This window comes from Balearica regulorum, chromosome 8 (assembly GCF_011004875.1).
Source record: "Balearica regulorum gibbericeps isolate bBalReg1 chromosome 8, bBalReg1.pri, whole genome shotgun sequence".
NCBI classification, from domain to species: Eukaryota; Metazoa; Chordata; class Aves; order Gruiformes; family Gruidae; genus Balearica; species Balearica regulorum.
Window position 1 is genome coordinate 19,628,915 of NC_046191.1, and position 23,463 is coordinate 19,652,377.

Sequence of the window (23,463 nt, forward strand, 5' to 3'; positions counted from 1 at the left end):
AAGCTCTTTTATTAGGTTTTGAATTTATGATTACTTATTTTTTGCTTTATAAGCTGTAATTGTGAGATCACTATTTCTGAACAGTCCTTTCTCTTTAATGGATAATCAGTTTCAGTTACTGAATTTCTCAACAGCTATTGTAGGAAAAATGTATGAATAGATACATCAAAGGTATTCAACTGCCAGAATAATTTTGGCCTCATCTTACTGTATTACTATTTTAATGTATTCACTTCTGATCCTTTTAAAGCTGAAATAGTTGGGTATTATGAGTGTTGTGACTTCAAACATTGGCAGGCCTTGAAGCAACAAAGCTAGGAATTATTATAGCATATCTGGAAGAGCAGCATACTTTCATTTTGCATTACTGCAAGTCATGAATCATCTAGGGAAATACCCACATAGTTTGATCACGACTTATTCACACCTAAGAATACTGCTTTCCTCCTAGTCCCAAACCAGATGTGATTGGACTGATCCATACTCAAGGATACTCTTTAAAGAATAGGTCAATCTTCTCTACTTAGAAAAATTACAAGATGTATTGTAGAAGTTTCTTGTACCAGCAATACATTGCTTTCGCATCACCAGGATGTAGTCTTTAGTAGATTGTTTCTTAGATGTTGTACGCTGTTACTGTTTCTGCAGACATACTCCCATTATGGCCTGATGAAGTGTTACATCTTTTCTGAACTTATTACTAAGCTATTTCTCCCACAGTCTGCTCTCTGCTGCATGTTCTTTGTTCTGTCCTTTTGCACAAGTAGTCTTACAAGACTTTATCTTCTCAGGCTTCTATCTCACCATTTACCTTTAAGTTCTTGTTAATCTGGCATCTCTCCCTTCTCACTTGCATGGTCTTCTCCTTCCCGTCTTTTCTCATTCTTCTGCTACCTTGCCTCTTCCTTCCATAATTGTTATTTCTCTTCATTGGTCAGTGACATTCATAGATCTTTCTAATCATCAGAAATTAAAACAGGCATGTTTTTTTTTCCTAGATATTTTCTTTGCAGACCTCTTAAAGTACAAGTGTGAAATGATGTTGTTGATAAAGTCGCGGGATAACTGGTTGTGTGACAGTCTGCAGTTGTTTTGATGTTGTAGGCGGAAGGAGCAGTGCCTTTCATAGTTTCTGCTTCCCTGTAATTTCCTAGGTGTTGTCCTTGAAAGTGTATGAATATTATAGTTTTCAGGCAGCCTGCTCTCAATGTTTTAGTATGATGATTGCAGAATGGTAGGTTACAATTTAATATAGTTAGCTGTCCACTTTTAAACTACATAAATGGCATAAGTTCTACCAACAGCTTTGTTTGCTTATCTGATGCTTAAATGTTCAGAAAGGAAGAAGACAAACTTTTATGTCATCTTGCCATCCTTAAAAGGAGGAGGAAGAATGGCATTGTACTTTTGAATGTTTGTTTAGCACTAATTGATAAATATTTTCCCTCTAACTGTTCTATGAAATGTGGGAGAAGTAAAAAGGGCAGAATAAAAAACAACTCCCCTTCCAATGCACACCTTCACAGGAACTTGACTTCACAGGGATCTGACTTTTTTTCCCCCTGCAGCACATGTTTATGAACAAATAATCTTTATATACAGTAAAATGTGTTATTTGAAAGTCAAATATAATGCAAAATAAATCTGTTTTGGCTTATGTAGATAGTGTGAAACATCAAAGTTGGGTTGCTTGCATTGCTGAATCTGTATTCCTGTAGTTTTCATTTGGTAGTCAGTGCAACCATGTAGCCATGCTTGCAAAGTATATGTTTAGAAACAGAAACAACGTTAGGGAGTTCATGGTACAGAACACAAGGTGAAGCAAAACTCAGAGGTGAAGAAGGGAGACTTAATTTCCCTACATGAAACTGAATACTGGAAGGAGTAAAGTTTCATTGAAATAGTATAAAAACAGCACGTTTGACATAAAAGGTAGCCCTGCTGTGAAGACCACAGTACTGCTTTGATAAGATAGAGATACAATCCCAAGCTTTCCTTTTTGTTTCTTCTGTGTAAAGACAAAATGTGTGTTAATAAGGAAAATATTTTTTCCTCTACAGTAAAAGAAGTGGAAAACAAGTGTTGCAGAACAATGAGGTAATTCTTTCTTTGTGTACTATATTTTTAATAATTTTAAATAATACTGTGGAGTTTTTTTAAACTTTAAGTCCTGTAACTGTAGTTTTATTTCAGACAGAATATGGCTATTGTGGCAAATGTGGTTTGAATGATACTTTCCAGACTTGCACTGGTGAAACAAATGGAAGAATCATCTCTTTGTGCCTAATGAATGTTTAAGGACTAGTGTTGTAAGTTTGGCTGTATGCATAGCAACAAACAGCTGCTTGTAGACTTGGTATGACTTGTATTTGCCTTTTTATTTTAAAACCAAAAAAAGTATGGAACAAGATATAGAGTCTGATGTTTTCTAAAAGTACTTTAAACTTCTGGTAGGAGGTTTGGCATTTCCCTGATCTTTTGTGTGTCTGTTAGCTAATTTGAAAAGGATATATTATATCCCTTTAAATCAAGTTTTTTGTTTCATATTCAAATAAAATCCAACAATTAGCCCAAAGGGCAGAGCCCATGATTAGAAATATTGGATCATAGGATGGTATGAATAGGTAACTATTCCATGTACTTCCATCTTTGCTGAAAACTTAAGAAAAAGCTTGGACTGGATAAAGGTGTATACAAGCACCGTGTTCACTTCTACCAGACTTTTGACTGCATTATCTGCCATAAACACTTGTATTTCACATAGCTATACCTATTTGTAAAAATCTTAACTAGCCTTCTCCTATTTCTAGCCATCTTGCATATAATTATAGTGAATAGAGAATTAAAAGTCTAAGAAAAAAAATCTTAGGAAAGAAGGTATTGGAATTAATGTAAGTGCAACAAAAAAAGTAGAAATGGGGAAGAGATGAATAGAGAGGAAGAAGTTCAGCTTGGACATCAAATGTGTTTAGTCAGGTACTCCTAGAAATTTAATACATCAGACATTGTGTTTGTCACTTCTATACAGAAAAGCAATAATATGTGTAGGGTCATGCTTCATTAGGCCTGGACAGTAGTTAGTTGTAGGGATTGCTTGGATTTTTGTGTAAATAATTTTAATTTAAAATATTTTTATCATCTACCATATAGCATCCTATCTATCTTGAATTTTTATCTATAGCTTGTGTTCACATAATGTTTTTTTTGGTGTGGTGGTTTTTTTAAAGGACAAGACAATAGTTCACTTCATCCCACAAAAAACAGGTGTAGGCTTATTCACTAGAGCATTCAGAGTAAATTTGTGTTTGGGGCTCAGAGCTTGCACTTGTTGCCCATCATGTTGCATAGGTAAATAGTGAAGAGATTAAGACTGGGGTCTTCCTGTGAGTTTCTGAAGTTTAATAATTCTTGGAAATTAGAGTGCTTGATAGGATTGTCTGAGTTGATTAATGGTGGATCACAAGCTACTTTCTTTGTCTTTCCCATTCTGTCCCCCTAGATTTTTTTTTCTTTCAGGTTTCCTGTCTGAGTATGTTAGTATTACTATAGTCATTGATAACTTACGCTTCACATGAGTCGGGTAGTAAAGGTATCAGGATTAGGTTGATTAGACAGGACGTGTTTTAAGTACACATGTACGCCTTTTAGTCCATTTTCGGGAATGAATCCTTATGTCACAACTGTGAAAGGAAAGAAAGAAAACAAGGGAAGGACCTGGACCAATTAGCTTGTTAAGAAGTATTCACAATTAGTCAGGACAGAAGATTATATGGAGTAAAGAATGCAACTGACCCAAATAAAAGGTGTTTGGGTATAGGAGGGGTTTTAAGTCTGGTAGATTTGGCTCACTAGGAGTGTGTTGCACTTCTTTTTTAGAAGCAAAAGAATAACAAATTTTGGTTTCACTTGAAGCAATTTTGAGCTGTACAGTCAAGGAGTTGAATGGTGTAGACAAATGATGAAGGCATCTTTAAAAACACTGGTTGATGGTGTCTTCTAGAGACAAGCAATGTTGAAAGATGGCAGATTGCATTATAAATTGTAAATGGATGTTTTAATGTTGTGGTCTGCGTTGTTTGTATATCACTTACAAAATACTTATTTCAAATCTATGTTATCATGGCAGCTACTTCCTATTGCAATTTGTTTTGATAGCTTAGTTCTCGTACTTAGGATTTCTGTTAGCTGTGAGTATGTGTGCTCCTGATTCTTACATTTCATTTAACCTTGTGTGAGCAAGTCTTAAATTGGAGGGAACTATTGCAGAATGCTGCAGAAGGGAGGTAGCTGTTAAGTATCTTGGATAGGGAAAATACTGCATCAATATTTAAATAATACATTATGAAAAAATCTCACCTTTTTTCTTGTTTTTGCTTGTTCTGTGTGAAGCAGAAGGAGGGAAAGAAGGAGCGAGCAATGGTGGACAGAGTGTTTATTGCAAGAATATGTCGAATCCTGAAAATAATGGTCCCTAGAACACTTTGTAAAGAGGTAAGCATTGCCTGCAGTAACAAAAATGAGCTTTTTTGGAGTCAAGTTTTCTTTCGTAATTATATCAGAATTTAAACAAAAGCATATACCTTCCTTGAATAGGACTAACTAAACATATTTGAAAATAGCAACATATATTAATATAAAAATCTACCTGTATGTTCAGTTGTTAGATCACTAAAAAGTTGCATTTGGGTTTCAATTACCAGACCAGCTGTTTACTGTCAGTTAGAGTTAATAACTACTGTCTGTAGGATGCCTTTTAAAAGGGCATCCGGGTTTGCAAGGTACTAAATTCTCTCTGCAAATGCTTCCTATCTTTAAATTGCATGCTGTTCATACATAATTTTGCTTTTGTAACTTATATCTAGGCCAACCCTTATTAGAAAGTGAATTTGTCAAGGAGTCTGTTAGCATCGTTTCAGAAGAGCTATGTAGACTAGAATTTAGCAAGATAAAATTGCTTGCCTCAGCATTTTTCTCATGCTTTCTAGAACACTTAAGGGTTTTTTTTAAAGACCATTAGTTGGCTCAGAACTTAAGCGATGAACTACAATGTATTACAACTTCAGCATACATTAGGCACAAGAGCAATGAATTTCAACGTACAGAATGTAGAACAAGCATGGCAGCCAGCTCTGGATGAATGGGGACCTTTGACAGCTCATTCACAAAAAGAAAGTACATGGAAGGTAGAAACATGGATGGAATGCCTCTGAGAATACTGACAGAGCTGGCCTCCATCAACTTCAAAAGGTCATGGCTAACAGAAGAGGTTACTGATAATCCCCTCCAAAACCCAAACATCACTCCCATCTTCAAAAACAAGTATACTGGAAGCTACACGCTGGTCAGCCTCACAATATTCCCTCGTAAAGCTGTGAGCAAATCCTCCTGGAAGCTAACTCCAGCCATGTGAAGGACAAAAAGGTGATTGCAAACAGCCAGCTGGATTTGTGAATGACTGATCATGCCTTACTAACCTGATTGCTTTCAGTGATAGATGACTGGCTATGTGGATAAGGGAAGAACAGAGGCTGTTGAATACTTCGATTTTAGTGAGGCCTTGAGACTAAGGTCTCCCCTAGTACCCTAATAGCCAATGGAAAATTGGCTGGACTGTTGTGCTTAAAGGTTTTTGATCAATGGTACAAGGTCTGACTGGTTATTAGTGACCCTGTTTTGAGTGGGGAGTTGGAGAAGGTGACCTTCAGAGGTCCCTTGCAATCTATATGACCCTATGCTTATGGCAGAAAAGTGCCTCAGAATAGCAGTAACTTCTTTGTCCCTGCAATCCTCCATCTTATAGGATGTGCCCAGTATGTGTGTCAACCAAATGCAGCTTTTTAAAAGACAAACTTTCTCCATAAAAATGTAATCAATGTTTTATCAAAAATATTGTATGCTAATGTGTTTCCTGCAAAGTAAGCAAATATTACATTAGCTGGGGACAGCAGAGTAATGCTTTTCTGGTAGATGTGGTTGGACCACTTCTTAGAAAAAAGTGGTGAACTTTATCCGTTGTTTAACTGTTGCACTTCTATTTTTGTACTAGACAGGTTATTTGCTGCTTATTGCTGTGATGCTAGTAGTTCGTACATATTGTGATATTTGGATGATTCAAAATGGAACAGTCATTGAAAGGTATCTATAAACTTGTTATTTTTAAGCATTCTTTCTTGTGCTTAACAGGGAAAGTAGTCTGTTAGAACACATAGTCGAACATTTTATAGCTTGCTTATTTATATAAAACAGTTGAAAAACTGGTATAGTTGCAATTTTGGAGGGGGGTCCCTATATTTTATGAAAGAAAAATAATTTTTAATCAAGTGGTTTTTTGCTGTTGGACAGTTTTTTATTTTTTTAACCAAAATTTACTTATTTAATGACTTTCAGTGTTTTGTCACATTTTGTACACTGAAGACTCTAAATCTTACATTGATCTGAATGTCCAAGAGGGCACTTCAGAACAGCGACATAGTGGTTCTATGACATGACTCAGATGTGTTGTTTGGATGTTAAGACTGTTACTTCTTCCTATTGAGCTGTTTGCTCTTTAGATTGATGAATACAGTGCTTTCTGTCTTATAATTTTAGAAAATGTTTTCCAGACCTCTGATTATTCTTGTTGCTCTTGTTGCTAATTGAACCAAGTCAAAATTTGTCTTGAAGTGTGAATTCAGAATGATACTGTATTTCATGAGAGACTTTCAGTGCTTTGTAGAATGGAAGGACTGCTTTATTTTTCTCTTGTGAGAATCTGTGAAAGCAAAGAAGGAAGGGAACTAGTATGACCATGAATTTCTGAGCCTTTAATGCAGGCAGCTCCTGCAAGAGCAGAAGAGAGATAATTGCTTAGTCTGTCACTTATGACTTAACTTTTGAAGTCAGTCGTACTTGATCCTACAGCTGATACTACAAGTTTCCATGATGATTTTTTTCTCTGTATGGTCCACTGAGAATTTGTCCACATAAGACATGCTAGTTTATACTTTCTTGTTTCTCTTGTAACTAATCTCTTAGCTGATGGTTGTTTACAGTGCTATCATTGGCCGCAGCAGAAAAGATTTCAAGAAATACTTGTTCAACTTCATTGCCGCAATGCCTGCTGTAAGTGCTTTTCTTGTGCCAGCCTTTTAGTAGAACATATTTTATATGTAAACTAAGAATTTGAGGAAAAGATCTCAAATGAGTGTCTTAAAACTTAGGGAAATTAGTTGTTTCACATGCAGGTCTGTATTAAGACACATTTCACGTTCTGGCTCCAGTGCGTGGGAGACTTTATCAGCATGTTTCCTTATTGATTGCAATTTTTCTGACAGATATATTTAGGTTTTCAGGTTGGTTTTGTTGGTGTCAATTTTGACTGGTAGCTTAACTTGCCATCTGTAGTACTGCATAATAACATTTTATGGACTGGATGATGTTTCAACATTGTAGGTTTGGGATTCTTTTGACACCATTGAAGATGATTTCTTTTTAGTCTTTATATTTCTTACAGCTGCCTCTGAGATTTGTTATGAGTTTTTTTCCCTCCCTTCAACTTTCCTTTAGCTTGTCAACATCTCTTATCCGCACCAGATAGAAATAATTGTTACTACCTAATAGGTATTGTACCTGGTTTACAATAGATTTAAAAACAATTTGATCAATTTAAGGTGGTGATTGTCAAATGGTGGCTCTTTTTCTAGAGCTTATCAGAAGAACTGAAGATATGCTGTATGAACATAGTTTTATATTAAATCTTGCGGTGAGATCCACTGGGAACTGGAGTTTTCAAAAATGTGGATAGAAACCTAATCAGTGGTCCTGCAGACACTAAATGGTTGGTCTTAGGTGTGTTGATAGTGTTATTGACTTCAAGGGGAGAATTCGCCCTTTCTAAGGTGTTTGCACAATCTATGCTGTAAATTGATCTAAGTAAATCAAATCTTGTTAGCTAAATATTGAAATACTGTCTCTTATTCTAGATTTCTTTAGTGAATAACTTCCTGAAGTATGGTCTAAATGAGTTGAAACTTTGCTTCCGAGTAAGACTTACCAGATACCTCTATGAGGAATATCTTAAGTAAGTAAGACCGTGTTAATGTCTATGGATTTTAAAAACCAAGTTGATTAAAATCAAACCAAATCACTTTAAGTACATTGTAAGAAGATAGCAAGGTGCTTAATGGGTTAGGTAAACTGTTTAGAAAAGGCTTTTGATTGCAATCAACTTGCATTTAGGGATGAGTGGCTTATCCAGGTTGTATATGGCATGGACAAAAAGGCAGAAAAGTTGACTCAATTGGGGGGAAAAAAAATAATGCACTGTACTGCTTCCATTACTGGGTCAGCTCCCAAAGTACCTCAGTTGCTTTTATGTGGTGCTAATAATCCTGCAGACTGAATTGGATGCATGAACTTGAGTAGCTGCTTATGTCCTTCTGCACTGAATTGTGGTTGTCAGGTGTGCTGATGCAGAGTTTGTGAGGGTTTTCTAATTCTAAGTGCAGCAGCAGTGCATAGAGCAGCATGGGCCTGAGCTTCAACTAAGGCATCCTGGAGCCTAAACAGTTTTAGAGGATTTAATGTGGATTTGGTCAGGCAAAAGCATGAGCTGTGTTGCCTCAATATGATTTAATTTTCACATTACTTTCCATCTCAGTTGTATGAAACAGGGGAGTTCTAATTATTTGAGATCCGAGATCCCAGGTAATGAATTTTTTTGTGCCACTTAATTATTATTTTGTTTCAGAGCTTATACATACTACAAAATGGGAAATCTGGACAACAGAATAGCTAATCCAGATCAACTCCTTACACAGGATGTGGAAAAATTCTGTAACAGTGTAGTGGACCTGTACTCAAACCTTAGCAAGGTAAGTATTTTCAGAGAGATCTTTGAGATAGTAGCTGTGGATGTTTAGGATGTGGTGTTAGATCTCAAAACAATTGCTTGTGTTTTTGTGTATTGCAAAAAAAAAAATAATTGTTTATGATATTACATTGTTTTCACATTGTGGTTTCCATGACCTCTGCTAAAGTGACATTGTAGATTATTTGTATTAAATTGTCTTGCCATATTGATTTGCAGTTGAACAGTGAGTAAGCTATTTCAGCTGGTTAAAACCAATGGCCAGCTTTTAGTTAAATACAGATATTATTTTGGGTAGGGAGGTGTCGTTGAATAACCATTTCGCTGTTTCTGGGGACTTACGTAATGAAGTACAGTACTGTTAAAATTTCTAGGCTAATTTTTTTTGATGCTGTATTGTTTATACAGGCAGAAGTATAAAGCAAAATGTGTTGATGTGTTCAAAAACTTCTTGCTACAAAACCTGCAGTTCAGCTGCTCTAGCTTTGATAGAGTGTGTGCGGAACAGGACGCTTGCAAATTGGAATATTGCTTCTATCAGGCACTGAGCATTATTCTGCTCAGTATTTCTCATGAGTACTTCAGTTAAGAAGTAATCATGGGGTCTAGTCCACCTTTACTTAGTGAGCAAGAGTGTAATTACAGACCTAAAATAGTGAAATACTCTTTCATACAGTATGTATATTAGCTGAAGATCATAATGCTTTTATGTTCAATTCTTGAGTGAATGTTTTCAGGAAAATGTCATGTGGCTGAGATTCCTTTTGTTTTAGCATTTAGTTTGTATAGTAGGTTGACCAGTATTGTGGTTGCTATACTGCAGAGCTATAACTGTTCTTGGGGTGATTGGTGGTTTCTGGACCGTTTTTATGTTCGTGTCATGTTGGTGTTCTAATGTTGTGGGTTTTTTCTATGCTTCTTTTACAGCCCTTCTTGGATATAGTTTTGTATATCTTCAAGCTAACAAGTGCAATAGGAGCTCAGGTAAATTGAGTGGTGTTTTAGTATTATGAGCAAACTTTCCCTTCTTTGCTTATAGCCTTGTACCTATTTGGAGTCTGAGAAACTCTAATGTTAATTATAACTTCATCCATTATTTGAAGGAATATACTGAAAATATGCTTTCATACCTAATGTTTTGTATGCTTTAGCACTCTCTATCTTGAGGCAAGCAAAATGAAAACCAGAATTTGTAGACATTTAACTGTTTTAAGAAACAAGAGAGTTCTTTAATTTCTTCTAGCAGTTACTTGGGAATCCCATTTAGTACAGTACCCTTCTGGCTGCTTATATCTTGTGTGACTTCCATTTAAGGGAAAAAATTTCTCTGATTCTTTGCAGCCTCTCTAAAGGGGAGCCATTCCTTTCCTTGAGCTGTATGACCACTGTATTCTCCCCTCTCCACTCACCAACAATAAGATGAATCATTACAGAAATCTTCAGCTTAGTAAAATGATACATTATCAAAAAAATGTTCAGCCTTTGACAAGAAGTATCTCTGGGACACATAGAATCATAGAATGGTTTGGGTTGGAAGGGACCTTAAAGACCATCTAGTTCCAACCCCCCTGCTGCGGGCAGGGACACCCTCCACTAGACCACGTTGCCCAAAACCTCGTCCAACCTGGTCTTAAACACTTCCAGGGAGGGGGCATCCACAACCTCTCTGGGCAACCTGTTCCAGTGCCTCACCACTCTAACAGTAAATAATTTCTTTCCAACATCTAATCTAAATCGACCCTCCTTCACCTTAAACCCATTACCCCTTGTCCTGTCACTACACTCCCTGATAAACAGTCCCTCACCATCTTTCCTGCAGCCCCCTTCAGGTACTGGTAAGCCACAATTCGGTCTCCCCGGAGCCTTCTTTTCTCCAGGCTGAACAACCCCAACTCTCTCAGCCTGTCCTCATAGGAGAGGTACTCCAGCCCTCTGATCATCCCTGTGGCCCTCCTCTGGACTCGCTCCAACAGCTCGATGTCTCTCCTGTACTGGGGCCCCCAGAGCTGGACGCAGTACTCCAGGTGGAGTGTCACCAGAGTGGAGTAGAGGGGCAGGATCACCTCCCTCGACCTGCTGGTCACACTGCTTTTGATGCAGCCCAGGACACGGCTGGCTTTCTGGGCTGCGAGTGCACACTGCTGGCTCATGTTGAGCTTCTCATCAATCAATACTCCCAAGTCCTTCTCCTCAGGGCTGCTTTCAATCCATTCCTCGCCCAGCCTATAGTTGTGCTTGGGATTGCCCCGACCCACGTGCAGGACCTTGCACTTGGCCTTGTTGAACTTCATGCGGTTCGCACGGGCCCACCTCTCCAGCCTGTCAAGGTCGCTCTGGATGGCATCCCTTCCCTCCAGCGTGTCGACCACACCACACAGCTTGGTGTCGTTGGCAAACTTGCTAAGGGTGCACTCGATCCCACTGTCCATGTTGCTGACAAAGATGTTGAACAGTGCAGGTCCCAGTACTGACCCCTGAGGGATGCCACTTGTCACTGTCCTCCACTTGGACATTGAGCCGTTGATCACAGCTCTTTGAGTGCAACCATGCAGCCAATTCCTTATCCACTGAGTGGTCCATCCATTGAATCCATATCTCTCCAATTTACAGACAAGTATGTTGTGCAAGGCATTTGACACTGTCCCGCACAAGTCCAGGTAGATGACGTCAGTTGCCCTTCCCTTATCCACTGATGCTGTAACCCCATCACAGAAGGCCACCAAGTTTGTCAGGCACGATTTGCCCTTAGTGAAGCCATGTTGGCTGTCACCAGTCACCTCCTTATTTTCCATGTGCCTGAGCATAGTCTCCAGGAGGGTCTGCTCCATAATCTTGCCAGGCACGGAGGTGAGACTGACCGGCCTGTAGTTCCCTGGGTCTTCCTTTTTCCCCTTCTTAAAAATGGGGGTTATGTTGCCCCTTTTCCAGTCGGCGGGAACTTTGCCAGACTGCCAGGACTTCTCAAATATGATGGAGAGCGGCCTGGCCACTTCATCTGCCAGTTCCCTCAAGACCCGCGGATGCAACTCATCAGGTCCCATGGACATGATGTAGACTTTGTAGAAACAGACTGCAGTAAGGCTCACCTGTGAACTTAAGTAATTTTTCCAGTCTCAAATGTCTTTGCATTGCTCTCTGTAATGCTAAGTTGTTACAGGCAATTTATGTCAAATTCAGTGTGTGCCTTTTGGTTTTGTGCCATGCCACACTGCAGTAATATTTAAGCATGCTCTTTGGGAGCCCTGGTTTATTGAAGCTTAGGATCCAGAAGAATAAGAGATGATTACCAGGACTGCTTGAGAGAAGCAAAAAATGTGTTGTATCAAAGAAGGGAATAGGACTGCAATATTGACTGGTATGAGAATGTAGCAAATGTCGAGAAAAAGTAGGTAGAAATGAAGGAAAGGAAATGAGAAAGGACCAGGAAGTTATAAATGAAATAAGCTAGGATAGTAGGACATAGAGATGGCACTGGGCGATGATAAAAACTTCAGTAGAAGACTGGGATGGGAAGGACTTCTGGGGACAGAGAATTAGTGAAATAGTATCTACAACACAAAAGAAACAAACACGATGAGATTTGCAAGAGTAATTGAATTGACGATGTAGACACATGGGAGGTGAGAATCAAGGAATTCATGCTTTCTGGGCATTTTGGATACAGATGTTGCAATTTGAGACCATCTTGATGTTAAGCTTTTATTCTTTTTTGATATTCACAGGGTCCAGCTAGCATGATGGCATACTTGATTATTTCAGGTTTTTTCCTTACACGTTTAAGGAGACCAATTGGCAAGATGACTATTATAGAACAAAAATATGAAGGGGAGTACAGATATGTCAACTCGCGACTTATTACAAACAGGTATAGATTCACTTGGATATCAAGATACAATTGACAAAGTAATACTGTGGTGTAAATGGAAGCTGTATATAAAAATATATTTGGAAAGTCTGATGCTATCAGTTGAGCAAAATGTTTGCATCTTTATGTAGATGATTATTAAATAACTCATGTGTGTGATATATCCCTAATTCAAAAGACAAACTGTAGCTGGGGTAAAATAAGCTTGTGTTCTACTGCTGTGAAAAAAGTACAAACTCATTTCATAAGATAACTGAAAGAACTATATTCCTGTGTTTTATGGCTGACTTTTTCAAAGACTGTCTTTAACAAAATGAAGTTGCACTCATTAAGTTTGTGGGGTTTTTTTTTTAGTGAAGAAATTGCTTTTTATAATGGAAATGTGAGAGAAAAACAGACTATTCACAAACCTTCCGTAAACTGGTAAGACCTATTATTTTTTTAGAAACACTTTAAGCAAAGCTTCAATTTTATCACGGTGATTCTTGACATGTATTAATATAAATCAAATTATAGTGGCTTGGTGTTTATGCTGCTTTAAATCTAAGTCATTAGATTTAAAAATAAACTAGTAGGCTATAAGCAGAACACAAGTTTCTGATAGAATGGTCTTTCTTTTGCCACTGACCTCTTTCATCCACAATTACTATTCTCTCACTGCTTTGTTTCAAGTGTAGGTTGTTTTGATCTAGAGTGCAAGTCTTTGCCAGCAGGGACACTTGTGCAGTGCTCATCACAGTTAGGTGTTGTTGAGGTATCTGTATCTAGGAATCAAACTTCTGTAAAATAATAAAAGCTAAACAGGTACTGATATAGTTTGACCTTTTTTTCTTCTGGAACTTAACAGGTGGAACACCTGCATAATTTCATCCTGTTTCGGTTCTCGATGGGTTTCATTGATACTATCATTGCCAAATGTAAGTGTTTGTCCAGTACTAATGGATTGCTATAAATAACAGTGCTAAACTTTTTACATGAGAATACTCTTTTTTTTCTTACTGCTTCAATTAATGTGTAGCTTAATATTTACTCTTAAACTGCAGACCTTGCCACTGTGGTTGGTTACCTGGTTGTTAGTCGTCCATTTTTGAACCTGTCTGATCCACGTCATCAGAATAGTACTCATGCAGAACTTTTGGAGGTAAATAAAACAGAATTAAAACAATTTCCTGAATTTAAATTTTGTTAGTCCACATAAACTTTCTTCTACTCTAGGATTACTACCAAAGTGGAAGAATGTTGCTGAGAATGTCTCAAGCTTTGGGTAGAATAGTCCTAGCAGGCCGTGAAATGACAAGATTGGCTGGGTAAGCTTAATAGTAGTAGTGTAAAATAATTTTTCTTAAAGTTATGTTGCTGCTGTTTCTCATCTCATTTTAAGAAACTGACTGTAGAATTAAAAGAAGTTTGTTGTGGTTTGTTCATTGCAGCACCCTAAAAATCTGGAAATTAAAAACATTTTATGCTGAAAACATATCTTGAAGATGTGCGAATTATGTCCACTAGTAATTTCATATCTGAATAGTAGTGTATAGTTTGAGTCTTTAACAGAAAAGACATTGTCAAATGCTCATAAATCAATAATGTATTATTTACCAAACTATTTAATTCTTTTTACATCTTAAGAAAAAATTATCAAACATTTGGCTATTATAGGAAAAGGCTGTTACATTCTTGTAAATGTTGTGACTGTCGGGCAAACTCAGTGCAACTCTTAAGATGTAAACATTCTGTTTCTATGTTGGGTTGAGTAACTGTCATTTTGACAGTTTAACAAAGTACTCATTAGAGCTTCTGTGGATTTCTAAAACTTCTAAAGATTTATTACTTATAGTTCTCTCTTTTTGTTTTGTTTTTAGTTTCACAGCTCGAATTACAGAATTAATGCAGGTTCTGAAGGACTTGAATAGTGGCAAATATCAGCGCACTATGGTATCACAAGAAAAAGGTAGATGTGACATAATATGCAATACCTGCAGCTCTGTGTAGTGTTCCAGTCTCTAATACTTTTTTCTTAATTTAAGATGCAGATAAAATGCAAGCTTTGCCTTTGATACCTGGATCTGGAGAAATTATCAACACTGATAACCTTATCAAGTATGTTTACAAAGTTTCCACAACTTCAGTATCTTTAATACAATCTGGCTTTATATCTTTTCCTCTACCACTATTAGTAAGGTTTTAATACGTATTATTAATGCAGTTTCTGTTGTACTATAGTTTATTTACAGATAATTCCACATCACTCCCACTCAGCCTTTCTATTCTGTAAGTCAATCCTTGTTCTCTCATGTTAGCAGAAGACATAATATACTGTCTGAACTTAGCCATTTTGGTAACATTTCCTGTGTCCGTTGGTTCCCAGACCATTTTTTTATCGCTTTATCAAATTTTTTCTTAGAAATACGTTGGTTACAGATTTGATTCCATGGTATAATTCAGCTGTAAAAATCAGGGGCAAGTCTGTACTCAGTTTCAAAATACTTGCTTATATCTTTGTATGCTTGGATAGTTCATTGACGTACTCAAGTAGCAATCAGTTCCTCAGTTCTTTGCAGTCTGAGGAACATACTGTTTACATAGTAGGGCTACTTAAAGGCATAAAGTAAAGCCAGTTAAGAGATTAAATGGCCTCAATCTGGTCAATGTGGAAAGCAGATAGTGGAGCAGGGGGGAAAGGGGGAGGAAGAGGGAAAGGAGATGGTAGACCTATTTTACTAAAAAAGCAAGGGGGAGGTGAGCAGAGAAGCCATTCATTGTGTATCCTAGAACTAATGGAATGCACTTCCACTATCAGGTTTAAAATCAAGTGCGTCCTTAAATGTAGGTTTATATTAACAAGATGTTTTGGAGACAAAAGGTAGAAGGATTCGGAAAACAAATATATGGAGGAGGAAAAAAAATCTGTAGTGCTTAACAAATGTCTAAGGTACTGCTTTTGGTTCAAGAACTTTTTTTTTCAGGTTGGAAACTGGGACAGTGTACTGAATGAAGTATTACTGAAGTCTTACCCTATTCCTTACATCTCTGAGTAAGAATTCAGTATTAGCTGCTTTTGGGCAACTGCTTTTTTTTTTTTGTTTCAATACAAATAGGTTTGATCATGTTCCATTGGTGACACCTAATGGAGATGTTTTGATTCAAGACCTTAACTTTGAGGTAAAGTTTTTTGTTGTTTTTTAGTATTGTAGAAATCTATATTCATATAAAATTGAAGTGAAGATTATAATTTCAGAGGTAATCAGATTTACAAAAAAAATGTGGAAACAAAAATGGAGCGGTGCTTGTATGGCATGCTTAAATTTGAACAAAATTAATCATTGTGTTAGTTTAAAAAAAAAGGCAATAAGCTACTTTCCTCAAAAATGTTTTTATTGTTACAAGTGTGTTTTCTTCCAGCTGCTGTTGGTGCTTAACTAGTTGGAAAAAAATTAATTACTGGTTGAAATTACTCACTGTAGTATCAGAAACTACTATGTACAAGCCTATGTGGATAGCAGATTGTCTTATTGTTTGTAGAAGCTTTCAACAATTTTCTCACTACCCTTTTAATGTGTTGGCTTTGCATTTTTAGGTTCGATCTGGTGCAAATGTTCTGATCTGTGGGCCAAATGGGTGTGGGAAGAGCTCACTCTTTCGTGTTCTTGGTGAGGTAAGGGAGCTTTTTTAAATAAATGGGGGAGAATCCAAAGCACTATTGTAATTGGACTTTTTTGGTCAAGTTTAAACCTTTTTCTTGTTGTAGTTGTGGCCTTTGTTTGGTGGGCGTTTAACAAAACCTGTAAGAGGAAAGTTGTTCTATGTTCCCCAGGTGAGGCAAAGTATTTTAATTGAAAATAGTGTTCTCTTTCTTCCTACTTTAACTATGTTTACAATTATTTGACATACCTTTTTGTTTCTAACTGTGTGTAGAGACCATATATGACACTTGGAACACTCAGAGATCAAGTTATATATCCAGATACTTTGGAAGATCAGAGAAAGAAAGGAATTTCTGATCAGGTAATGATAATTAGTTCATTAACCCTTTGTCTCACTTAAGATGAGTAATGCTTCAGACTTAAAAATACTGAAATTGCTATTAAAAACACTGCATTTAGGGTTTTTTTTTAATATTTATCAGAGTTGATAGTACACCAGTGTAATAGTATAACCCTTCATAACCATTTTCAATCATTTCTTCATTAAGTTCACTTAAGGTCTGTTTGTCATTCCTGTTTCAATAAAAGGTGCTGAAGGAATACTTGGATAATGTCCAGCTGGGTCAAATCTTGGAACGTGAAGGAGGCTGGGATAGTGTTCAGGACTGGATGGATGTACTCAGCGGGGGAGAAAAACAGAGAATGGCAGTATGTTTCAAAAGCATAAATACTTAACAAATACAGGACATAGGTTGAAAATGAATTGTAAGCAATTTTTGTTTACTAAATGTTAATATTTTGCTTAAAGAAGAAACCCCCAAAATGTGAATTAGCTGAATACTGAAAACCTAAAATAGTGCCTATTGTACTCAAAACTTAATATGTAATGTTGACCTTTTACCATACTTTATACTTTGATTGTATAAACAAAAGTTCTAAAATAATTTGTTTTTAAAAAAAAAAGTAAGATAATATGCAACTCTCAGATTTTCAGGCTTCAGTGGGTGCCAACTTCAAAGAAATTCCCTTGCCGCAGCAAACTTTTGGATACTAATTCTTAGTTTAACCTCTAACACTGCATTATTTGTTGTAGTTCTGTATCCATAGTAGCTTTTTGGTTTGCATTCCAGATGGCAAGGCTATTTTATCATAAGCCCCAGTTTGCAATTCTGGATGAATGCACCAGTGCTGTTAGCGTTGACGTAGAAGGCTACATTTACAGCCACTGCCGAAAGGTAAGCTCTTTGTTTCTAGAATTATACTTCTGTATGTTAACAAGAAACTTAAAGTGATACAAGGTGCACTCTTCCTTATGCCTAGTGCAGATTAAAAAAACCCAACAACTTAGGGCATGCAAGAACCCTTTATGCACACTAGAATTCAATAATTGTTTTTGTAGTCTTAAGATAACTTAGATGTACATGTGGCCTCTGTATATCAGAGAACTCTTATTAACTTATAAGTTACCTTATGTTTTCAGATAAACTCTTAGAATGTCGAGTGAAGATCAAATAATCTAAAATTTGATACTTTTTTGTTGTTTTGGCCAGGGCAACAGAAGTGAAAGGCTAGAAGTTAGCATTTCCATCTATTTTGAGATATGAAAAGCCAAGCACTTTAGGAAAATATGATGATATTAAATATAATTTTATTTTTCCTTTCCCTCTTGTACTCACCTTTTCAGAATCTGCATAGTGCCGTGTGAAATATCAATTTCACACCTCTAGCCTGGCAAAGAATGGGCTTGAAATAACATTAATGATTGAGTAGCAGTATTCTCAGAATGGTAATGGGGCAAAGCCGTGCACGTGTTGTAACAGATGCTTGAAACTTGAAGTGGGAACTTAAGGAGCCTTCTGTAGTAGTAAATTGACGCTAGATGAGGACTCTGAAGAATGGACATTATTTCTTTAACTCATTTTACCACACTAATATCAAAACCCTGACAATTAAGTCTGTTTTGCATATACTTGTTATTCTGTTAACTTGGATGTTTATTTGTACTCTTGTTTTAGAGTTACCGTTGCTGAATGGCTAAGGCATGTTACTGAAATAGAATTCCTGGTTAAGCTGTGCTTGCAGAAAGAAAAAGTTTTACCCTGTTTTATCAGAGCCATTTTGTCTTAATTGGTGCTGTTAGGGATGTATAATTAACTGAGTTGCAAGGAAACAGAGGAAGATTATTCACCTTTAAATTGTCACTTTAAGTTTATAATTCATTAATAGCTTTTGTGGGTTTGGTTTTTTTGCTGTTAAAGTAGACTACTTCTAATTACCAGATTTGTTGTTTTACCTGCCTCCTACCTTACCTCTCTTACCCAGTTCATTCTATGTTTTGCCACATCATTAGGAGCAAAATAATAGTGAAATCAATTAAAAAAAGATAAATCCTTTCTGCTTTCTTTTACTACAACATTTTCTATTAAGGCTACATATGTGTACTGTTAATAATTGAGCCTGGAATTTTGTGTTTATGAATTTAAGCTCTTCAGCTGATATGCTGAAAAATAAATAACATCTAACCCATGAGAAAAATTAACTGCTCTATTTGTATTTTCTTCATGTAGGTTGGCATCACTCTCTTCACTGTCTCCCACAGAAAGTCACTCTGGAAACATCATGATGTACGTAGCTTTTGCTTTTGCTAAGGATATCTGTGGGTGGTAGGGATTTTGTTTGACTTTCTATTGAATTGACTTTACAAATCAATGTGTTCTTACTTTACATCCTAATAGGTCATGTTCAGGTTTTTTAAGAAGGCTTTACTTTCATAATCCAGTTGCACTATTTGAAATACGCTTCTAGTTATGAAGGGGAAAAGTAACTAAAATCCTTAAATGTATCTGTAAGAGTAGCCTCAAAAATGTGAAAGGCTCACTAGATACTTAAGTCTTCTTTCTTAGTCTCAAAAACCCGCTTGAACCAAAAGCCAGTAAACAGCATGGAATTTTGGTTTAAAGATACTGTATCTATCTGTAAAAGAAGTTCATGTCTAATATGTGGACTTCTTTTCTTCCAAATTAAGATTTTACTATTTTTTTATACAGACTGTATGTGTGGGGAAAAATACTGACTTAATACACAGGGTTGAATGTCTACCACTTAAGTATACTTTCACAAAACCCAAGATAAGAGTGTTAAGTCTGTGTGACCATTAGCAGACTGATGGATGATGTGAACAAAAACAGTTTAACTTTTTTCCAGAGGCAATTGAATTTAGTGAAACATGAGATGGGAGAAGCTTACCCTCTGGATACTGAGTTTAAGATTTTGCATTAAAACTACTTCAAAATATAATTTATTTAGGCATTTATAGACCTGGTAACTTTTAGGTAGTTGATAACATGTTCTTTTATTTCAGTTTTACTTGCATATGGATGGCAGAGGAAACTACGAGTTCAAGAAAATAACTGAAGACACAGTTGAATTTGGATCTTAGTCATGAACTGAACTGCTACAGAGACTGATTACAGGAAGTGTGTAGAATGGCAAGCATTGTACAATAAAACTACTCAGCTTGTTTTTAAAACAAATTAACTAGGATAACCCAAAACAAGCTGTTAAGCGTTTACTATTATGTAGGATACTGCTAATTGTGTATATGTTGGTTTAATTATTGATATGTACTAAGAATGTCCTTATTCTTGTGGTTTAAAAACCTGCCTAAATTAAATTGGGCTTAAATCAGTGTAACCTGATTCATCCTGGGATGCAAACCATTTGAAATCAGCTGATTTGACTTTTGTAGACCTTCTTTCCCTTCAGTGAAAAGCCCTGTTAAAATTAGGGTTGCTACCTCTCTTGTTTCTGCAAAGCAGTCTTGGATTTTTGCTCTGTTCTATGCATATTTCTGAGTTATCTCACATGGTGCAGGACATTCTCCCATCTTCCGGTCTGTGCCCTGTTAACTGAAAGAGCCGTTTCCTTGACCAAGCCTTGTGATGTAGCCGATATGCCCTTGCTGATAAAGGATGGACTGAACCTAAAAGACAAAACTAATTCCTTCTGCTAAAATAATTAACCTTGTTCTTTGCTGCATTTTGGATTCTGTTTAACATCTGTCTGTCCACGCAACTCTCTGCTGCTCAGCAATCCCATTCTCTCCCAATTTAGCAAGAGCTTCATCCATCCCAAACCCCAGCTGCCCTTTTTCTGTCAGAGAAATACTATGGTAATGAAGCGTTGAGAAGAGGTTGAGGAAGGAAAGGACTGGCAAAAAAAAAAAAGGGGGGGGGGGGAAGTGCTGTTCCTTGTATCAATCAATCTTGTGCATGTTTTCAGCTCTGAAGAAATGAATGACTCCCACAAGTAGAAACAGAGAAAAGAATGTGGGTCCGATCATTATTCTTTTGAAATCAGTAGGGGTTAGAATGGACTCAAAAATGTTGATCTGTGAAATAGCAGATTGTCTGTCCTGTGTGTGTTCAGTCCTGTAATACAGCAGTTGCTTTTTCTAAGTTCCTCCTTCCCCACCCCTCTTTAAAAAATCATATCTCCTCATGATACTAGCTGCCCTTCAGGTCTGAGTTTTTGAAAGCAAGTGATAATGTGATAATGGTACTGCCTGTTTGGCCTTCTACACTGTGAAGCTGAAAATGATGCTTTCTTCTTTCATGTTTATTCTTTTTATTTCTCATGAGGTTTCTTGATTTCTGATCTAAATTATTCATCAGTGATTTCTCACCATTTTCTAAGGATCTCTAGTCCCTGCTGGTTTTTGTGTTCTAGCTGCCAAATTCCCTTGAAGAAATCAAACTCACTTAAATAGTTTACTGTAACTGTTTTTTCCATACAAATGATTACTGTGGTTGCCATGTGACTTAAACATAAATGCAGCAAGGTGATTTTTGTGATCAGGGAATAGGAAGGTATAACGCAAACCGAATCTCTATTTAGGCTTTAAAACAAAAATTTACAATACCTGTTGTACAGTGAAGGTCTAGTAGTTTTTTAGTGTTCCACATAAGATATAATATAGGAATGCACTACATGAAGGCATGCATAAAATATGCAATAAAATCTGTTCTCTGCATCTTTTATCAAGGGTTTAGATTAAAAACAAACCTAACTCTTATAAAAATGGATATGTACTTGGATGCACTGCTGTCTGTTAGTTTTTACTCAATGAGATTAGTTGTCATCTTTCAGGTTGAAATTGCTACCTTAACAGGTATCTTTCCTTTTATCACAGTTCTTGCCCATGCCTGTCAGTACTACTCTTCTTTCATAGTACTCAAATGCCAACAGCTGTCCTGATATAAGAATCTAGTGACCACAGTAGATTCATAGTATAATGCATCAATGAAAATAAAAAATCAGTGAAAATCTCTGAAGTATAGCATATTCAAGAGAATAAGGTACCAGAATAAATTTTTGTGCTTGGTCCACAAGAAGGCAAATATCTCATTTTACTAATTCTTTTCTGTTCATTCAGATTCTCACATCAGCCATAACATAGCAGGTAGCAGCATGCTGTTTGTGAGGTGGTAGTCTTTTTTTTGTTTGTTTTTAATTGTAACCATGAAAATATGGATGCTAGATAGCCTTTTTTGTGAAAGTTCTGAGCACAAATGCAACTTTTTCCCTTTGAAGGGATGTTTTAGTAGCATTTTAGAGAGACGAAGACAAAAAGAAAATCTCTAAAATGAGGAAGTTGCTATTATCCTTGTGACTAGGGCAGACTTCGCAGTGGAGTAGCGAACTTGGGATACTCTAATGTATTTTTAACACTGACAAGCAAAATCACACACAGCATGCTTATATAGCACCCCAGCAGCCAATCCCAAGGTACTTTACAATTCAATTGGTTAATAACAGAATTTTATGTAACCTCAGATCTACTTTAAAAAATAAAAAATTTAAAAATCCAACTCCATAACCGAGGAGGAATAGGTTTGCCTTTAGATGCCATGAAGTTCTTTGAAACTGAGGATGCTAGTATCTCTTTAGGGCCAGGACTTAGTGTTTCTAAATATACTGGAAGGAAAGAAAAATATTCTTCTGCCCTTGATTGTAAGAGAGGCTTATAAAGGAAGTATAAAAAAGAATGATGTTTTAGAATGATGCTCTTAAAAGACCTTACATTAAAGTATTTTGAGATAGACTTGGTCTAATGAAAGATTGTTTAAAAAAATCTGAGGAAAATGGTCCAAGTCTCAGTTCTGTTGCAGAATTGCACTGTGATACTGTATTTTAGCTGTTAGGTTTTTTAATAGCACAAGTTGGAAGTTTTAAAATTGGAATTCTGAACTATCTTAGTAAGACAAAGTACTGATGAATATTTTCAGTCTCAAACTGTTGGTGCTTTGAAGATGGTACTGGTAATAGTCAGATGGCTGCATTTCAACCGTGGTGGGAAACATTCCTGTGTGTAAATACTGTAAAGTGCTTTGGAGGGGTAAATGGCGCTATATAAATGTAAGACATTAAGTGCCTCTGAAATAATAATAAATCTAAAGACAAAATATATCTAGGCTTTTTATGTTTCTTGATGTGATTAGGAAGTTTGTAACAATACAGTGAATGCCTGCTCAACAAATCTCAAGTTACTTAATGAGCCAATTGACTTGTGTTCAGCTTATAAAGTCCGTAGTACTGTCTGCAATTCACCCTGGAATCAGCCAGACGATGCTGTCCACTTGTAGGCTTAACAAAAACCGTGAGCTCAGTACTTGGGAGATACATACTCAGAGCAATTGGATTATAGGTGTGTTAATATGTTTTAAGTCTGCACTGATTCTGACTTCTTCTTTGTCCACTGGTCTCTTCCCTTCAAGTTTATTTTTAGAAGGGTGTGGGCCTAAAGGTTAACATATCAGTACTTCGTGTGGTAATTCTTTTGAGTGCACCTTAATCTTTTTACTTTGAGGAAAATAGGATAATCACTCTCCACCTTTATTGTATTTGTGGTTTTTAATGTTTTTCCTTTTATTGTGGTAGACATACAAGCTGTCAGGATGCTTGAAACTCAGTAGAGTAAGAATGAAACCAAGATATTCTTGAGTGGACTGACTTTAAGGGTCTTCTCTTGTGATCAATATTTTCTAATGCTAATTAGTACTTTTTTTTTCCCTCTCTTAGCTGAGATTATTTGTGCAACAAGTGTATTG

At 36.6% G+C, this 23,463-nt stretch overlaps 1 protein-coding gene across 1 annotated transcript in view; it reads left to right on the forward strand.

Annotated features, from left to right (window-relative positions):
• ABCD3 (ATP binding cassette subfamily D member 3) overlaps positions 1-21,450 on the forward strand; it is a 32,682-nt gene extending 11,232 nt beyond the window's left edge. Inside the window, 23 exon segments of the mRNA XM_075759969.1 lie at positions 2,061-2,097; positions 4,393-4,491; positions 6,047-6,135; positions 7,032-7,101; positions 7,962-8,059; positions 8,729-8,852; positions 9,776-9,832; positions 12,571-12,713; positions 13,068-13,117; positions 13,120-13,136; positions 13,561-13,630; positions 13,757-13,854; positions 13,929-14,020; positions 14,573-14,661; positions 14,738-14,810; positions 15,809-15,872; positions 16,288-16,365; positions 16,459-16,524; positions 16,626-16,715; positions 16,943-17,062; positions 17,485-17,589; positions 18,922-18,978; positions 19,716-21,450. Coding sequence (XP_075616084.1) covers positions 2,061-2,097; positions 4,393-4,491; positions 6,047-6,135; positions 7,032-7,101; positions 7,962-8,059; positions 8,729-8,852; positions 9,776-9,832; positions 12,571-12,713; positions 13,068-13,117; positions 13,120-13,136; positions 13,561-13,630; positions 13,757-13,854; positions 13,929-14,020; positions 14,573-14,661; positions 14,738-14,810; positions 15,809-15,872; positions 16,288-16,365; positions 16,459-16,524; positions 16,626-16,715; positions 16,943-17,062; positions 17,485-17,589; positions 18,922-18,978; positions 19,716-19,793 — 1,864 coding nt within the window. The 3' untranslated portion in view covers positions 19,794-21,450.
• The last annotated feature ends 2,013 nt before the right edge of the window (positions 21,451-23,463 follow it).